This window comes from Mobula birostris, chromosome 18 (assembly GCF_030028105.1).
Source record: "Mobula birostris isolate sMobBir1 chromosome 18, sMobBir1.hap1, whole genome shotgun sequence".
Classification (NCBI taxonomy): Eukaryota; Metazoa; Chordata; class Chondrichthyes; order Myliobatiformes; family Myliobatidae; genus Mobula; species Mobula birostris.
The window spans coordinates 38,115,255-38,132,793 of NC_092387.1; the positions used below are offsets into that span (position 1 = coordinate 38,115,255).

The 17,539-nt window shown below is 40.4% G+C and overlaps 1 protein-coding gene across 3 annotated transcripts in view; it reads right to left on the reverse strand.

Annotated features, from left to right (window-relative positions):
• LOC140211836 (protein TBATA-like) overlaps window positions 1-17,539 on the reverse strand; it is a 51,142-nt gene that overhangs the window by 11,984 nt on the left and 21,619 nt on the right. For all 3 annotated transcript variants that reach the window (XM_072282010.1, XM_072282008.1, XM_072282009.1), the window contains 5 exons: window positions 15,042-15,221; window positions 9,690-9,778; window positions 4,384-4,530; window positions 3,503-3,584; window positions 262-427 (listed from right to left, as the gene is read on the reverse strand). In XM_072282010.1, coding sequence (XP_072138111.1) covers window positions 262-427; window positions 3,503-3,584; window positions 4,384-4,530; window positions 9,690-9,778; window positions 15,042-15,221 — 664 coding nt within the window. The remainder of the gene's footprint in view (window positions 1-261; window positions 428-3,502; window positions 3,585-4,383; window positions 4,531-9,689; window positions 9,779-15,041; window positions 15,222-17,539) is intronic.

The following is a 17,539-nucleotide window of genomic DNA, read 5'->3' on the forward strand; positions in this document are numbered from 1 at the left end:
ATATAGTGATTTTATCACTACAGACAGTAATGAATTTCTAGGTAAAGCAACTGATAATAGACAAGATTGTTCTCTGTAATGGAATGTCCTCATTACTGAAGAGAACAATTTTAACATGTTTCAGTTAGGGTAATTCAGACCACCATTTTAAATCCAAAGTGTCACAAAAAAATATAGTTCTCTAATATACGTGATTGAACAGTTTTTAAATTAGTTTATGCATAGAGTTCTTAGATTAATGCAATCATCTATCATTCATACCTCTTATGTCTTTTTGTAGTAGAGGTTGACCTTCTGGAAAGCGAGGCTGAAGGACTGTGGTCTATTTGGGGTGTCAGTCGCACCTTTGTACTTTCAGCACATTGCTGGTATTCAGGGTAGCTACTTCCGAGAACCGACTGAACCATTCCCAGTACAAAATCTTTCTCTGTAAATAAATACTGCTCATAGAATCTTTGGCTTTATGCAGAAGCACACATCAATGAAAATAATTTCTCTCTCATACACAGATATTAAGGCCCCAAAATTCATGCTGTGGTAAAGCTTATTCAGATCAGTGGGAAGAGAAATGAAGACAGGATCATAATGCAAGACATGAAAAATGCTGGAGGAACTCAGCAGGCCAGGCAGCATCTGCGGAAAAGAGTACAGTTGACATTTCGGGCTGAGACCCTTCATCAGGACTGGATAAAAAGATGAGGAGTCAGAGTAAGAAAGTGGGGAGGAGGGAAGAAGAACCACAAGGTGATAGGTGAAACCAGGAGGAGGAAGGGGTGAAGAGAAGACCTGGGGAGCTGACTGGTGAAAGAGATACAGGGCTGGAGAAGGGAGGATCTGATAGGAGAGGACAGAAGGCCATGGAAGAAGAAAAAGGGGGAGCACCAGGGGGAGGTAGGGAGGTGAAGAACAGGTAAGGAGATAAAGTGAGAAAGGGAAATGGGAATGGGGAATGATGGGGAGGGGGGAGCATTACCAGAGGTTTGAGAAATTGGTGTTCATGCCATCAGGTTCCAGCATCTGCAGATTTTCTCATGTTTATCATAATGTGAGATTCAGTTCTACAATTTATGTACTTCTGTCATTTTAGTGAATCCTTTAAAATTCCAATGTTTGGGGCATGGGTAGGTATTCCAATGTTTGGGGCGTGGGTAGATGTCGAATGTTTGGGGCATGGGTAGATATTCCACCTACTCCTTTGCATGTTTGACAAGCTCCTGAGCTTCCCTGTGAGTTCTCTGATAGACTCTTTCAAACCTCACACCAGTGGAGAGTGGTCATAGGCTCCTGAAATTAATAGGTTTAATATGGTCCAGGAATCAATCCTGAATTATTTAATTTCATGTTTACTATTTGTTGTGACATAATTTTCATCCACCTCCAGGTTTGGCAAATAATTGAACAATAAAACTGAACTGAATAGTTGGGGACAGAAAATGACCAAAATGTTTCCAGCGATTTATTAAAATACTTAATGGAAAGGAATCTAATGCCTCAACCTGATATGGCATAGTTGTTACTCCAGTGTTATGTCCTAACAGAGAAACTGGCCCTTCAGCCCAAATGGCCCACATTGAATATGTTGCTCAGAAAGTTAGTCTCATCTGCCCGTATTTGGCCCATAACACTCTAAACACCTCCTCTCCATGTACTTATCTAGATGGCTTTTAAATATTGATAATATTCCCACCTCAACCACTATTTCTAGCAGCTTATTCCAAATGTGCACCTCTCTTTGCGTAAAGAAGCTGCCCTGATATCTCTTTTGAATCTCTTACTTCTGGTCTTAAACCTATGCCCTCTTGTTTTTAGCACATCTCCCTGTGGAAAATTCTATGTGCTTTCTTTCTCTGTATGCCAATCAAGATCTAACATACCTCTATCAGGCCACTCCTTAATTTATTATGTGAAAGAGAGTTATATTCTAATCTACACCACCTCTCCTTGTAGTTCAAGCTTGCAAGTCCAGGAAACAACCTCCGAAATCTTTTCTGCACTCTTTCTAGTTTAATAACATCTTTCCTATAAAAGGGTGGTCAAAACTATGCACAATACTCATGCAGCCTCACTGACATCACAACTGCAACGTAACTTCCCAACTCCTGTACTCATTGCCTTGACTGATAAAGGCCAGTGTACCAAATGCCTTCTTTATCACCTTATCTACTTGTGACACCACTGTGTAAGTCCTGTCCTGGTTTGATCATCCAAAATGCAACACTGCACACTTATGGGGATTGAAATCCATTTGCTGATCCTCAGCCCACATACCTAGATGATCAACATCTGCCTGCAATTTTTATAATGTTCTACACTATCTACAATGGCACCTATTTTGTGTCATCTGTAAACTTACTAACAATGCCTTGTGCACTCACATCCCAATTATTTTAATAAATTACAATCAAAAAAGTCTCAGCACCAACTCCTGTGGCACACCACTAGACATAGGGCTCCAATCTGAGGAAAAAACACCCTGACTATCACCCTCCACTTCCTACCGCTGAGCCAATTATGAATCCATCCCACTATCTCTTTCTGGATCCCATGCAATCGAACCTTCCAGGCTAGCCTGCCATGAGGGACCTTAGGACCATCAGACATAGGAGCAGAATTAGGCCATTCAGCCCATTGAGTCCTCACTACCATTTCATCATGGCTGATGCAGGATCCCATTCAACCCCATACACCTGCCCTCTCACAATATTACTTGATGCCCCGACCAATCAGGAATCTATCAGCTTCCACTCTGAATATACCCACAGACTTGGTCATCACAGTCTGTGGCAGAGCATTCCACAGATTCACCACTCGTTGGCTAAAAAAGTCCTTCCTTACCTCTGTTCTAAAAGGTAAACAACCTTGTCAATGACATTGCTAAATCCCATATGGACAACAGCCACTGTGCTACCCTTATCTATCCTCTTGGTTACCTCTTTGAAGAACTCCAGGAGGTCTGACAAGTATGACTTCCTAAGCACAACGCAGTACAGACTGTGCTGAATCAGATCTTGTCTCTCCAAATGTTGAACGGTCCAGTCACTCAAAATCCCGTTGAAAAACTTACCCTCCACAGATGTTAGAATCATTGGCCTGTAGTTTCCTGGCTTGCTTTGCTACATTTTTTTAAACAATGGTGCCGCATCAGCACTCATCAGTCCCCTAGAACCTCACTGAACTCAACTGAATCTTAAAGCCTCTGAACATGAGATTGGCAAGCTACAGTATTACTCTCTTAAAATGAGATTGATATAATATTATTCCCTTGTTAGTACTGTCCCCATCATAAAAGCAAGTTATATAAAAAAAATCCCAAACAGTCAATAAATAGCATCAATGATACAACAGGATTAAAATTATACTTCTAACAAACATTTAAAAATGTCTAAGGAAGTAAGAAACAGAATGAAAGCAGTATGAGTTAACTGAAACTATGTTCCAGTCGCGCACGTACCTGAACACAGTGTGTGAGTAAATGATTCACAAAGGCTAAAGTTTTCCTCACCTCTTTGCCCTGCACAAAGCAGCCACTGCTGGATGGCAGAGAATGAGTCAGTTTGTAGAAGCTGGCAAAGTAATTCCAGCACCTGAGTAGGAAGACAAATATCAGGGTCAGAGTGACATGATATTGTCATGATAGATAAGGATGATAGTGGGAATCAATCCTTGGCAACATCTACACACACAAGTGAATTCACAGCCTTGTATATTGTGTCTTATAATTGGCCAAAAATGCTTAAAGAAGTAGGGGGAATGTTGGAAAATCTTAATGCTCTTTTTTTAATCCAAGATTCCCTGCTGTGAAAGTAGCACACCAACACATGACATGTACGCAGGAATGGGTAAACAGACATGCAGATTGAAGAGATGAGCTTGTTTACACACGCGATGCAGATCTAGTGCCATGCAGCACTGGAACAGGAGAGCTAATGTATGCATGCGCAAATATACATGGATGCAAAGACATGCACGGTGGTACACAAGACAACAACATTCTAGCCTGTCTCTGATCACATACCAACCAAAATGTAATCTTTAAGTGAAGTGCAGCTGTTGGGAGGCAAAACTGGACTGAACTGTATGCATACTTATCTGCACAATTGTGGGAGTAGAGAGAGAGTAAAGCAGTGGGCTAAGTACACATACTTGCGGGTGTGCCAGTGGTGATTGTCAACAAGAGGGAGATGTTATTTCCTATCTGCATTGTCTATGATCTCCCAATGAGGAAGTCAAGGATCCACTTGCAGAGGGAAATACAGAGGCACAGAGGGAGGTGCATGTGCAGTATGTTGTTTTATCCTCAGAGTTATTTTGCTTGACATTCTTCTATCTGAAATATGAATAAACTAATTGTTAGATTTCGTTCCTTAAAGAAGTTGAACTTACCAGTAACTCTTGGTCCTGGTAGGGTCCATTGTGTTTATTTCTCTCCTGGGTACCATTTCTAGATGATCGGTGACCCAGTGCAGGAGTACAGCTTGGAATTATCCGACCAGTCTGTGCAGAATATTGAGTCATTCTCCGTTCTTCTGTCTGACGAAACGAATGGGAACATTATCATTATTTCTCCTTCAGCGAAGAATACCTAGCTCTGTACCTTCCAAAAGCTGAGGCATATTTGTAAAACTCAAATGTTATTTCTATCTTTTGTATCCATTCTGCTTTAAGGTAAGTACGCATCCCTTTGAAATGGAACCAGCATACTCTGGCTATCAGAACATATGCCCCAATCATGCAAGCTATGAAGGAGCCATTGAAGATTTCTCCTCTTACCCTGGTCAGCATTCCAGACAGAGATCCTACTGGAAGACTTCAATACCAGTTGTGGAACAACATGATCTTATAGAAAGACATGATTGGCCAGGAGTGTGTAGACAATGCTGACACCCAAGGTGGGGGTTGGTGTTCCATGATAAACTCTCTGTGATGCTCCAATGTGGCAGTTTTGTCATATTCTTACACACGTTCCCCCAACCTGGAACACCGAACAATCATGTGCCGACTATTAACATAACATAAAAAATAGGAGCAGGCATGTAGACCATCTGGCCTTTCGAGCCTAATCATGATCCTGACCATAGTTCACATGTCACCATCTGCCAGCTGTAATCAGGCACCAAATAAGGAACAGTCGACCCCCATGCATGTCAAATCATCGTCAGGGACGTCAATCAGACTTGTTTGACAAAATCCCGGCCCAATTACCATCAGCATATAGCTAATAACGCCAGTGAGAAGTGTAGAGGGCAGGCTGTTTTCTATAAAGTGTTGAGCTGTGTCTACAACTCTCTGCAGTTTCTTGCAGCACAGGCAGGGCAGTTGCCACATCAAGCTGTGATGCTTTTGGATAGGATGTTTTCTATGGTGCAATGATAAAAATTGGTGAGGGTTAAAGAGAATATTCTAAACCTCTTTTACCTCCTGAGGAAATGGAGGTGCTGGCAAGCTTCCATGGCATCTACACGGCAAGGTCTGATAAGCAGTAAGGCTTTTGATAGTGTTCCGTATGGTAAACTCATCTGGAAGGGGAGCTAGCAAACTGGATACAAAATTGGTTAGATAGTAGGAAACAGGGCATGACGATGGAAAAATGTTTCTCAGAGTGGAGATCTGTGCCTTACGCTGTGGCCCAGTGATTGAAGCTGGGCCTGTCGTTGTCATCTACGTTAGATATTTGGATGAGGATATATAAGGCACAGTTGGTACATTTACAAAGTAGACTAAAATAGGGGGTGTTGTGGACATTGAAGAAGAGTATTAAGAATTACAGCAGGATCTTGAGTGGCTGGGTGGATAAGAAAAGAAATGGCAAATGGAATTTAATTCAGATCAGTGCAAAGTGTTACATTTTGGAAGGACAAATCAGAACTTGTGCCTCTTGTCTTCACCTACCACCTCATGAGCCTCCACATTCAACACATCATTCTCCACACATTCTGCCAGCTACAACAGGATACTACCACCAAACACATCTTTACCTCCCCACCCCCTCACTGTTTTCCACAGGGATCACTCTCCTTGTGTTTCTCTTGTCCATTCGTCCATCCTAACTAATCTCTCTCCTGGCACATATCCCTGCAAATGTCTAAAATGATACGTTGCCCGTTTACCTCCTCTCTCACATCCATTCAAGGCCCCAAACAGTCCTTCCAGGTGAGGCAGTACTTCACCTGCAAATTTCCTATCTCCATCTCGTTCCAAATGTCCATCCATGGCCTCCTCTTTTGCCATGATGAGGCCACTCTCAGGGTGGAGGATCAACACTTCCTATTGCATCTAGATAACCTCCAACTTGATAACATGAACATCAATTTCTCCTTCCAGTAACTTTTACCCTTCCCCTTCCCTCTTTCTCTATTTCCCAATCTGGCCTCTTATTTCTTCTCCTCACCTGCCTAGCACCTCTCACTGGTGCCCCTCCTTCTTCTCTGTCTCCCATGGTCCTCTCTTCTCTACTATCAGATTCCTTCTTCTCCAGCCCTTTACCTTTCCAATCACTTGGCCTCACCTATCACATTCTAGCTATCCTCCTTCCCCTCCCCCCACCTTTTCATTCTGACATCTTCCCCCTTCTTGTCCAGTCCTGAAGAAGGGTCTCGGCCCGAAACATTGACTGTTTATTCATTTTCACTGATGCTGCCTGACATGCTGAGTTCCTCCAGCATTTTGTGTGTGTTGCTCAAAGTTTATTATAACTGTTTTATACGATGTGAAATTTGTTGTTTTGTGGCTGATGTACAGTGCAATAACATAGGATTACTATAAATTACAAAAAATAAAATTAATATTACAAAAAAAAGAGGAATAATAAGGTAATGTTCATGGGTTCAGAAATCTGATGGCAGAGGGGAAGAAGTTGCTTCTAAATCATTGATTGTGTGTCTTCAGGCTCTTGTACTTCCTCCTTGATGGTAGCAATGAGAAGAGGACATGTCCTGGACAGTGAGAGTCCTCAATGAGAGCACTTAAGGCACTGCCTGTTGAAGATGTCCTTGATGGTGAGAATTTTTGAAGACCCTGCCCTGGAGTTACACTCAGACTTTGGTGCTTTGCGGTGTTGGGACCTGCTCCTGGGAGCTCACGACTGGCCACTGTTCGATATCCCAAGGACATGGTCGAGAAGACAAGTGCATCTTCCGGGTTCCAAGGTTTTGCGGCCCTGGGGATGGGCTGATTCTAAGCCAGTGCCGCCAACTGAAGCATCATGAGAGAAAACGCAATATCGGGAACAGCGGATCAGCTGTTGGAGGGTCTCTCTCTCTCTCTCTCTCTCTCTCATTTGTTACCGATTCTCCAGGCAGAGAACTTCGAAAAAAAGTGGTGCAATAGACTTTTAACACCGTAAATTACCGAGTTGTTTTGTTATGTCTTCCCTCTCGCTGTGTAAGGGGACATCTCTTTTTTCCCTTTCTTAGGGAGAGAGAGAGCCCGATGTATGTTGAATTGTCGGGTGAGTGATTAGTTTTTGTTGTACACCAGATCATGGGCTTTACTGGGGGTCTTACTCTTGCATACTTGGTGGGTGGAGGGTGCTGATACTTTTTTGTGGAAGTGGGTGGGGGAGGGTTGTTGCTTTCCTACTGCTTATGCGTGCGAGGGGAGTGGGGGGGCTTTGGGGTTGTAACATTTTTACTGTCACTCATTCTGTGGAGCACTCTTCTGTTTTCATGGATGTCAGTGAAAAAGAAGAATTTCAGGATATATTTTGCATCTGTTTCTCTGATATTAAATAGAACTATTGAACCATTGAACTATTGAATTGGGAGCATGATCAACCTGGCCGAGGTGACATCTCTCTGCAGCCTCTTGTGATCCTAACCATTGGTGCTTCAATACTGTGATGCAGCCAGCCAGACTTCTTTCCAAGCACACAAGGTAGGACTTTTTTATTGAATAAAAGGGCGCTGGGTACTGTTGCAGTACAGATGGGTCTTGGAGTACAGGTGCATAACTCCTCTAAAGGGCTTCACAGCTATATAAGGCTTTTTGCATGTTGACCTTAATTAGGCAGGGCAAAGAATTTAGAAACTTATAGGTTATGTTACAATTGTACAAGATATTGGTGGGGCCATACCTGGAGGATTGTGTTCAGCCTTTGTCACATAATTATAGGAAGGATTTCATTAAACTGCGAAGAATGTAGAAAAAGACTTATAAAAGTATCGCCAGGATTCAAGGGACTAACTTAGAGGGATAGACAAGTTGGGCCTTTAGTTTGGAGTGTAGGAGGCTGAGGGCTAATCTCACAGAGGTATATAGAATCCAGAAGGGAATAGATAGGGTGAGCAGTCTTTTATCCAATGTCAGGGAATTCAAAACCAGAGGACATAATATTAAGGTTAGAGATGATAGACAAAAGATTGAGGTGCAACCTTTTTACACAGAAAGTGGTAGATATAAGGAGCCAGCTGCCAGAAGAAGTGGTGGAGGCAGGTACATTAGATACATGTAAGAAGCACATGGACAGGTAAATGGATGACAAGAGTTTAAAGGGATTGGGGCTAAGCACTGAAAAATGGGATTATCTTGAATATAGATCTTGGTTGGCATGGATATGTATTTGTTGGCATGGATATGGAAAGGCATTTTACTGTTCTGTAGATGGATCTCCTTAACTCAAACTATGAAAAGTGGAGAGAGGGAGAGAGAGAGAACTCTAGTTTTGCTGCTCATGGAAACAAACACACACACACATATATATCAGACTTCTAAATTTAAAAATATTATGGGAGCTTATTCATATGTAGGGGGGGCTGGGGGAGCTGCATAGCTGGTGCCTGAAATCAATTAAATTTTAGGAGAAATTTGTGATAGTGGTATGCTGAGATCTTGTGAGAAGGTTTCTTCCAAGTCAGTTGCAAGCACCATCCTTTCTCTGTAATTGTGTCAAAATAATTAAAGCAATATATAGTTTAATCCTGATTTTAACAGATTACTAGGCATTGAAATATTATCTATTAATTGAAAAGAAAAATATTCATTGATGTCTGCGCCTTACTCGGTAAATTAAATTATCTGATTTTCACATTGATAACGTAGTAAGTCTGACTGATCCTAGAACATTTTTCTTCCTTTACATTTGACCATCATCTCATATAATTATTTCCATAAAGTTGGTTTGTCAAACTGAATCTCTTCATTTCATTCAGAATGCAGTCCTTTAAAATACATAGGGCAATACTTGAAAGCTTTAAACACATGTTGAGAGCAACAACTTGAAATGTCTTTCAGAAGTTTTATCCATATGCATTGAGATACAGTAACTGTTAAGTAGATTTCTTTTTATCAAGTAAAATCCTGGAAGAATGCAGCGGGTCAGGAATCAACCTATGAAACAAAATAAAGAGGATTGGGCCAATGGTTTCTGGGTCAAATTAACACCTTTGAGGAGGAGTAAAAATTGCAATTTAAATCCCCAAATCTCTTCCTCACTGACTGTGCATCTCATAATTAATTGATAGGGAATAAAGTAATAAGGAACAAGCTTTGTTATTTGATATCACCCATGTGGACTTCTCATTATGAAGACAAGAAGGTACCACAGGAGCTTTGTTGAAATTACCAGCTTGGTCCAACATAGAACTTCTCTTCCTTTTTAAAGATTTGAGCATATGAAGCTAATGTAATCTCTATAAGAACAATAAAATGTAACCATATTGCAAAGCTATTTAGATAATGAAAGTTGTGCTGACCTTTTTTTGTTCAGGCGGTTCAGGTAGAAGGAAGCAAGCCTTAGAGGCAAATTCTCTCAGTTCTTCCCGCCAAGCTTCAGACAGTGGTGCTGGAAAAAAAAGGTCATTCTTACTACACTGACATGTGATAATCTCTGAATAAGTACTGCCAAGCTTATCTGAACATTGACAGATTTCCTAAAATTGAGATTTATTCAAAAGTATCCATACAAGATGATGAACTGGAGGAATACTTTAATCATTAAAGTGTGTTTTAAAAGCACTGCTGAATATCTAATAACAGGCATTGAGGAATAATTGTAAATTACTGCAACAAATATTTTTAACACTTATTTGAAAGTAGTATAGCATCAAGACCAATAATACAAATACAAAATCGGAACAAGCTTCCCTGCTGATATATGAGACTACAATGACAATTTGAATTCATGTCATTGTTCACTTGTCAAAGTGTTCTGCAAGAATGTCATCAAACAAAATTTGATGCTGAACTTAAAAAGATAATATTTTACCCAGTTATTGGAAGGTTAGTTAAAGAGGTGAGGTCAAGGACTTTTTTTAAAGAATGGAGGGTAGGGATGCTTATCATAGAATGGTTACAGCACAGAAGACCAATCTTTCTATCAAAGCAACTCTCTAGTTCCACCCTCTGGCCTTTCCTCCACGGTCTTTCAAACATTTCTCCACTAGATAGCTATTCAATTCTCTTTCAAATCTGCCTCCACCACATCTGCAGGTAGGGCATTTCTGTTCCTACCACATGATATCTCACAATTCTCTCCTCTTGTTCTCAGCCTCTCCAACAAAGGAAGTAATATCCTCCTCTCCACTCTGTCCAAAGCCACATCATTTTATCCAATTTTTTTCATTTGCCTTCTCTTCAAAAATACAGCCACTGTTTCTCTACTCTAAGCTTTTAATTTGTCCAGGGAAACATTCCGATAAACTTTTCTCTTAAGGCATTCACATCCTTTGTCATGAAGTGTGACAACCAGAATTGAACAGAATAATTCATCTGGGAATTGACCAGAGTTTGATTAAGATTTGGCATAACTTCACTACTTTTATATACTATGCCTCTATTGAAAAACCCCTGAATTGTGTAAACCTTACTAACCAAATATGATTAGTGTCCCTGTAATTTCCTTATTTATTTTCCTCAAAAAAATTACTCTCATCCTGTCCTGTTGACTTACTGTAAATTCAGTTAACTTTTTCAATCCCTCTATCCTGTTTATTTTTGATAGTCTTAACTATCTCCTCTTTCACCATTAATTCGAAAGTTCCCTTTTCCTTAAAGAAGATAGATGCAAAATATTCAGTTAACATTCCCTTTAGTCTCCATCTGTAAGTTTCCAATTAAGTCCTAAAACGGCCCCACTCCTCCACGAATTCTCCATTTGCTATTTATATGCTGAAAAAAAAACTTATAGATTTCTCAATTACTTTGACAGCTAATCACTTCTCATACATCACCTTTGCCTGTTTTGGTTTTCACTTTCTGCTCAGATTCTCCTGCAATGGATCTGTTTTTGCTGTGATTGACAAATTTAACTCCTGTCATAAGTGGCCTTATACTGGTTTTATTTTTTGTTATGTATCAGATTTAGTTATTCTTCCCTTACACCTACCTGCTCAACTGGGACTGTGTGGACCTGAGCCAACCTTTAATTCATGATCCTCTCCACCTCGAAGATTATTACTAAACTAGTTTATATGATGGTAATTAATGTCTCCCATATAGTTTGTGCACTTCTGTAACTTCCTACCATGTTTTCTCCTCTAGTTCTCTCCTGGTGATCTAGTGAATATGCCCAGAAGTTCAATATTTTTGTCAACTGTTTCTTAGCTCTAAACATGTTTTGTCTTTGCTCTCTTTCCAATGTCGTCCCTTTCAGATACTGTATTATTCTCTTGAATTAGTACTCTCCTTTTTGATCCATATTCTTCCTGACCACATTGCATCCTGAAATATTTAGCACCCAGTTATAGAAACAGAGCCACATAGAAAATGGGAGTAGAAATAGGCCATTTGGTCTTAAAGTGCTGCTGCATTATTCAGCATAATCAGAGATGATCATTCCCTGTCATACAGTGGATGATCATCTCACCCTTCTCTTCCAGTCGATGGTTTATTCATTTCTATAGATGCTGCCTGACCTGCTGAGTTCCCTCAGCATTTTGTGTGTGTTGCTTTGGATTTCCATCTCCTACAGAGTTTCTTTTGTTTATCACCCACTCCAGCCTTCTTCTCCTGTCTCTTAAAGCCTTTGGCATTTAGAAATGTATCTTTCTAGAATACCTGAAATGTACTCAATAGCTTGCTCTTCATTGTATTCTATGAGTGGAGAATTCTACTGATTCCTCATTCATGAGTGAAGAAATTTCTCCCAATTTATTTTTTAAATGACACATCCTGAATCATGAGGCTGATTCTGAATTCTTCCACCTTCGTGAATGTTCTACCTGTATTTCGTCTATCTGGCGCTGTTAGAATGGTATAATTTTCTATGCCATCCTGGGTCATTCTTCTATACTACTGTGAATACTAGCCTAACAAACCCAGTCTCTCCTCATAGTGTTTGTCTAGCTATCCTAAGAATCAGTCTGTAAAAGCTTGCTGTACTTGCTCATTGGCAGAACATCTTTCCTCAGATAAGAAGAGAAAAAAGAAAGAGATCTCACGGGGCTCTGTTTAATCACAACAAGACATCTTTACTCTTAGACTTGAAAACCTTTTCAATAAAGGTCAGCATGCCTGTTGCCCTTCTAACTACTTTCTGTATCTGTACATTTGCTTTTAATGACTGCAGTAAGAGGAAAATCAGGTATCATTGCTCCTTATCGTATCTCAATCGATCATCATTTCGATCATTAATCTTTCTCTTCTGAGGACCAAAGTTGAATATCACATATTATTTGCCCACTCTCTAAACTTGCTTAGTTCATTTTGCAGCCACTTTGCACACTCGTCACAGCTTGCATTCGCATCCAGTTCTGCCAGTCTTTGAATCGAGGTTCTAGCTGCAAAGTGCAGAACTGTGAATAATTCCCAGCAGTGCTAATGGAGTGAAAATGAGCCAATGTTACAATTGACTGACCTGTGGTAGGAATGGCCACTTCTAATGGAAACAGAGGAAATAAGTTAGCTGCAGTTGTAGAAAGTGATATGGTGTTTGCAAAGCTTAAATATTTTCAACAGAAGATAACATCCATCTACATTTGGCTTTTTTGCTCGTCAGGAAGGCTGGTTCTGTTCTGGGGGTGGAACTGGATTCCCCGGTGGTTGTGCGTGACAGGAGGATGCTGCAGGAGCTACTGAGCATAATGGACAATCCCTCTCACCCCCTCCATGATATACCAGACAGAGGAGCACCTTTAGTAGCAAACTGATTCCACCGAGGGGCGCCACCGAGCACCACAGGAGATCCTTTCTCCCTATTGGCTACAAGACTCTACAACCCCTCCTCCCTAAGTATATAAATATATGGTTTCATTGCACACCTGTATTTTGCACTATTACTTTTTAATGCACATTTTGGATTTTTTTCAGACCTCAATGCTTATATTTTGTATTTTAAAGTATATATTTCTGACTGAGCAACCTTACAAGAATAGTTTCCTTTGGGATAAATAAAGTTTTATCTTATCTTGTATAAAGGGAATGAAGCCATGGACAGATGTGAGAATGGGATTGAGAATTAAAGTGGTAAATAACAGGAAACTCAGGATTACCCTAGCAGACTGAATGTGGATGCTTTGCAAAGTAGTTCATCAATCTGTATTGACATATGTACCCAATGTTAAGCCACCCTCTGATAAATGCATTTAGCTTTAGGAATTGTACAATATTACCTTTTATCATGGCTTTGAATGAGGAGTCCTCCATCTCATTTCCAGAATATCAGCTCTATGGGTGCCTTGTTATCGGATTTAGCTATCCTTTTCTTTTAATTAGTCCATTATCCCTGCATTAAATGAGCATTCCTGGAATCTCACTAAAGGTTTTGAGACATCTTAATTATGTCCTTCACAGCTCTTGCACTTGCCTGTGTATTTACGGGCTCATTATCTGGACCTATTAAATAGTTACAAATCTTGCATGCCTTAATGGATCATACCATAGTGCCTTTATGAAAGTTAAGAGTAAGCCTTTTAAAAATACTCAGGTCCATTAGTCTCCATGGTGCTGCTTATGGGATTCAATGATCCCCTCATACCGCAGCAATGAACCCTTTACTGTACTCCAGGTAGAGAACCACAGTTTTCAGAATGATGCTTAGAATTTGATTTTCAATAATTTTAATTTTCAATGATGTTCTTTATAACAAAGCATCCATGCTCTCATATCTTCTATAAGCCATTTAGATACATATGTGATAAACCCATAGTCCAAGCTGGGATGCAAGTCCATAATTCCCTGAGATTGGCAACACAAGAGGGTAGGGTACACGATGCTTGCCTTCATCGGTCAGGGCACCTAGTATAAAAGGGAACAAATCATGTTGTGGCTGCGTAAAGCTTTAGTTAGACTGCATTTGGAGCATTGTGTGCAGTTTTGGTTCTCACGCTGCTGAAGAATGTAAAGACTTTGGAGAGGGTGCAGAAGAGGTTCAGCAGGTTACTGTATTAGTTATATGAAGAGGTTGGACAAAGTTGGAATACTTTCTCTGGAGCACAAAGGCTGAGGGACAACCTGGTAAAAGTATATAAAATTATGATAGATATAGATGGGGTGGATAATCAGAGTCTTATTGGAGATCTGTGAGGCAGGTGTATTTTGCAAAGAGAGTGGTAGGTACCTGAAAGATACTGCCAGGGGAGGTAGTAAAAAAACGATGATGCTATCACTTAAGAGACATTTAGACAGACACATGAATAGGCAGGGAAGAAAGGGATATGTACCAGCGCAGGCAAATGGGATTAGTTTAACAGACAATCTGCGAGAAGAACTCAGCAATTTGTGCAGCATCTATGGATGGAAAGGAATTATGTTTTGGAGCAAAACTGAGCAGCAGGACCTGGTGCAGGGATTTGACCCAAAACATCGACAATTTATTTTCTCCCATTGATGCAGCTTGATCCACTGAATTCCTCCTGCAGTTTATTTGTTGCTCCAAGTTCTCTTGTGTTTCCTGGGAATCACGGTCAGTGCAAAGGGCATGGTTCCATCTGTACTTTACTATCTTCTGAGTTCGAAGGTAAACCGTCATAGATCCCTTTCCATTTGTGGCAAGTTCCAATCCACAAAAGGCTTACAAATGCTTTCTATTTTTTATTTCAAATTTGCAGAGCTGTTGAGCTTTCATTGCCCCTCCCAGAATGTATTAATTTGTCAGTAACAATACAAACCTATGGTAGGCTTTGGGATACTTCCATCTCCGAAGGCATTACAATGGAAAATACTGATAGGCAATCCAAGTCTTCCCAGGACTGTGGTTGGAAATTGGCTCTTTATCAATGGGTGTGGAGAAAGTGGAGTGCTGACATGCCAGTCATCATTTACTGTGCAAACAGGCATTCCGTTGAGTCCTATGAAAAAAAAATGAAAAGCACACATCCTGAATCTTTTTCCTGTAGTTTGTTTCAGAGATAAGGTATACCGTTCCTTAGTTAATAATGAGCAATACATTTTGCATATAAACTTTGACATCAACAATTTTAACTTCTAGATCAAATTTTTTCTCTACCACAATACTGTAAATTAAAATAAGAGAGGTAATTTGGATCAAGCAACCCACAAGGAAATTAAACATAAGTTAGAATGTTTTTACTGTTTCTGTGGAAACAACTAATAAGGTCTCTCTCTTTCCTAGAGGTCTAAATCACCAAACTTTCCAAGTCTATGCTCTGTCTGCCAGAAAAAGCGGGATCTCCAGTGACCACCCATTTTAATTCCATTTTCCTTTCCCATTCCGACATGTCAGTCCATGGCCTCCTCTACTGCCACGATAAGACCACACTCGGGTTGGAGGAGCAACACCTTATATTCTGTCTGGGTAACCTGCAACCTGATGGCAGAACATCAAACTTCCAGTAATGGCCCCCCCTTCACTATTCCCCATTCTCATTTGCCTCTCTCACCTGATCTCCTTACTTGCCCTTCACCTCCCCCTGGTGCTCCTTCCCCTTCCCTTTCTTCTATGGCCTTCTGTCCACTCCTGTCAGATTCCCCCTTCACATTCACCAATCAACTTCCCAGCTCTTTACTTGACCACTTCCCCATTGGTTTCACCTACCACCTACTACCTTGTATGTCTTTCTCCCCTCCGCTCCACCCCCCCGCCTTCTTACTCTGACTTCTGATCTTTTTTCTCCAGTTCTGATGAAGTGTCTGAGCCCAAAATGTCAACTGTTGCAGTGATATGAGGTTCATACTTGGCATAGAATAAATTGGAGGGACATGATAAAAAATAATCATAAAGACAAGACTGATCTAAATTAAATCTCTGCTGGTAACTAATAAATAATAAATTTAGAATAATTTCTGTTCTGTACCCGTCCTTTGGTTCTTGAATTGACAACTAAGTATGAAAAATGTTGGAAATAGAGCCTACTAAACATACTGAGCATTTCCAAACTTTTCTATTCTTTGTTTCACATTTCCATCAACTATGTTAGTATATTACTTTTAGTAACATAGATAGAAACATAGAAAACCTACAGCACAATACAGGCCCTTTGGCCCACAAAGCTTGCCAAACATGTCCTCACCTGAGAAATTACCTAGGGTTACCCATAGCCCTCTAATTTTCTGAGCTCCATGTACCTGTCCAGGAGTCTTTTAAAAGACCCTTTTGTATCCGCCTCCACCACCATCACCGGCAGCCCATTCCACGCACTCACCACTCTCTGCATAAAAAACTTACCCCTGACATCTCCTCTGTACCTACTTTGGTGATGGAAGCTTATTTTACTGAACAACAAACTTCCATCAAGTATTCAGCTGTGATCGGTTCATTTCATTTCATTTGCAATCAAACATGGTGTCTGAGAAATTAATTGAAAATCTTACATCTCCACAAGCAAACGTTCACTGGAGGAGAACCTGCTCCAATCCAAAATGTGACTCACTATATACCTAGTTGCAAATATTGAACTTGAGAGAGGTGGATGAGGGTTCGGGAGATTGTGAAATAGATGGCAGGTCTCTGATATTTGGTTATTCTATGTTCACATGCTCCCAGACAGAGTGGGAATCTTTTATGTGCTTCTCTCATATTGTGGCTTCTTTGGCATTTGAACATTAAATACCTTTCAGGATTGTACAACCTGGCCCAAGTTCAAATCAGCCATGTATGCCAGGATGAAAGGAAAATCCATCTATGACTTATGTCTTACAATATTTCCACTGTCTGAACAATATCTAATTATAACAATTTTAACAAAGCTCTTGACCACATCTCATCCACTCCCCATCCATTCAGTCATCAGGGTCGATCCTGAGTTCCTGTTGCCTGCCACGTAATTCACCATCTCACTTCCATTCTTACCTATCAGACTGTGACCTCCTGTACATTATAGTGAGGCCCAGCTCATCTCCTATCCAAGCACATTGTAGCCTTCTGACCTAATATTGAATTCTACAAATTCAGTTAACTTGATTTCTCTACCTGTATTAATCATCCATAGGTGACATTGACTTAGTGTGATTGTTTTTTCCTCTTTCTTTACCCTGCTAGCCATATCTCACTGCAACTCCTAGGTTCTTTTATCTACATTCTCTCTTACTGATCCCATTTACAAAAACCTTGTTTACATTTTATCCCCATGGTCACCTTGGCCATCCTCACCTCCCTCCCCCACACCCTCCATGTAGTTTTACAAATTTCTTTTCCCACCTTCCCAGT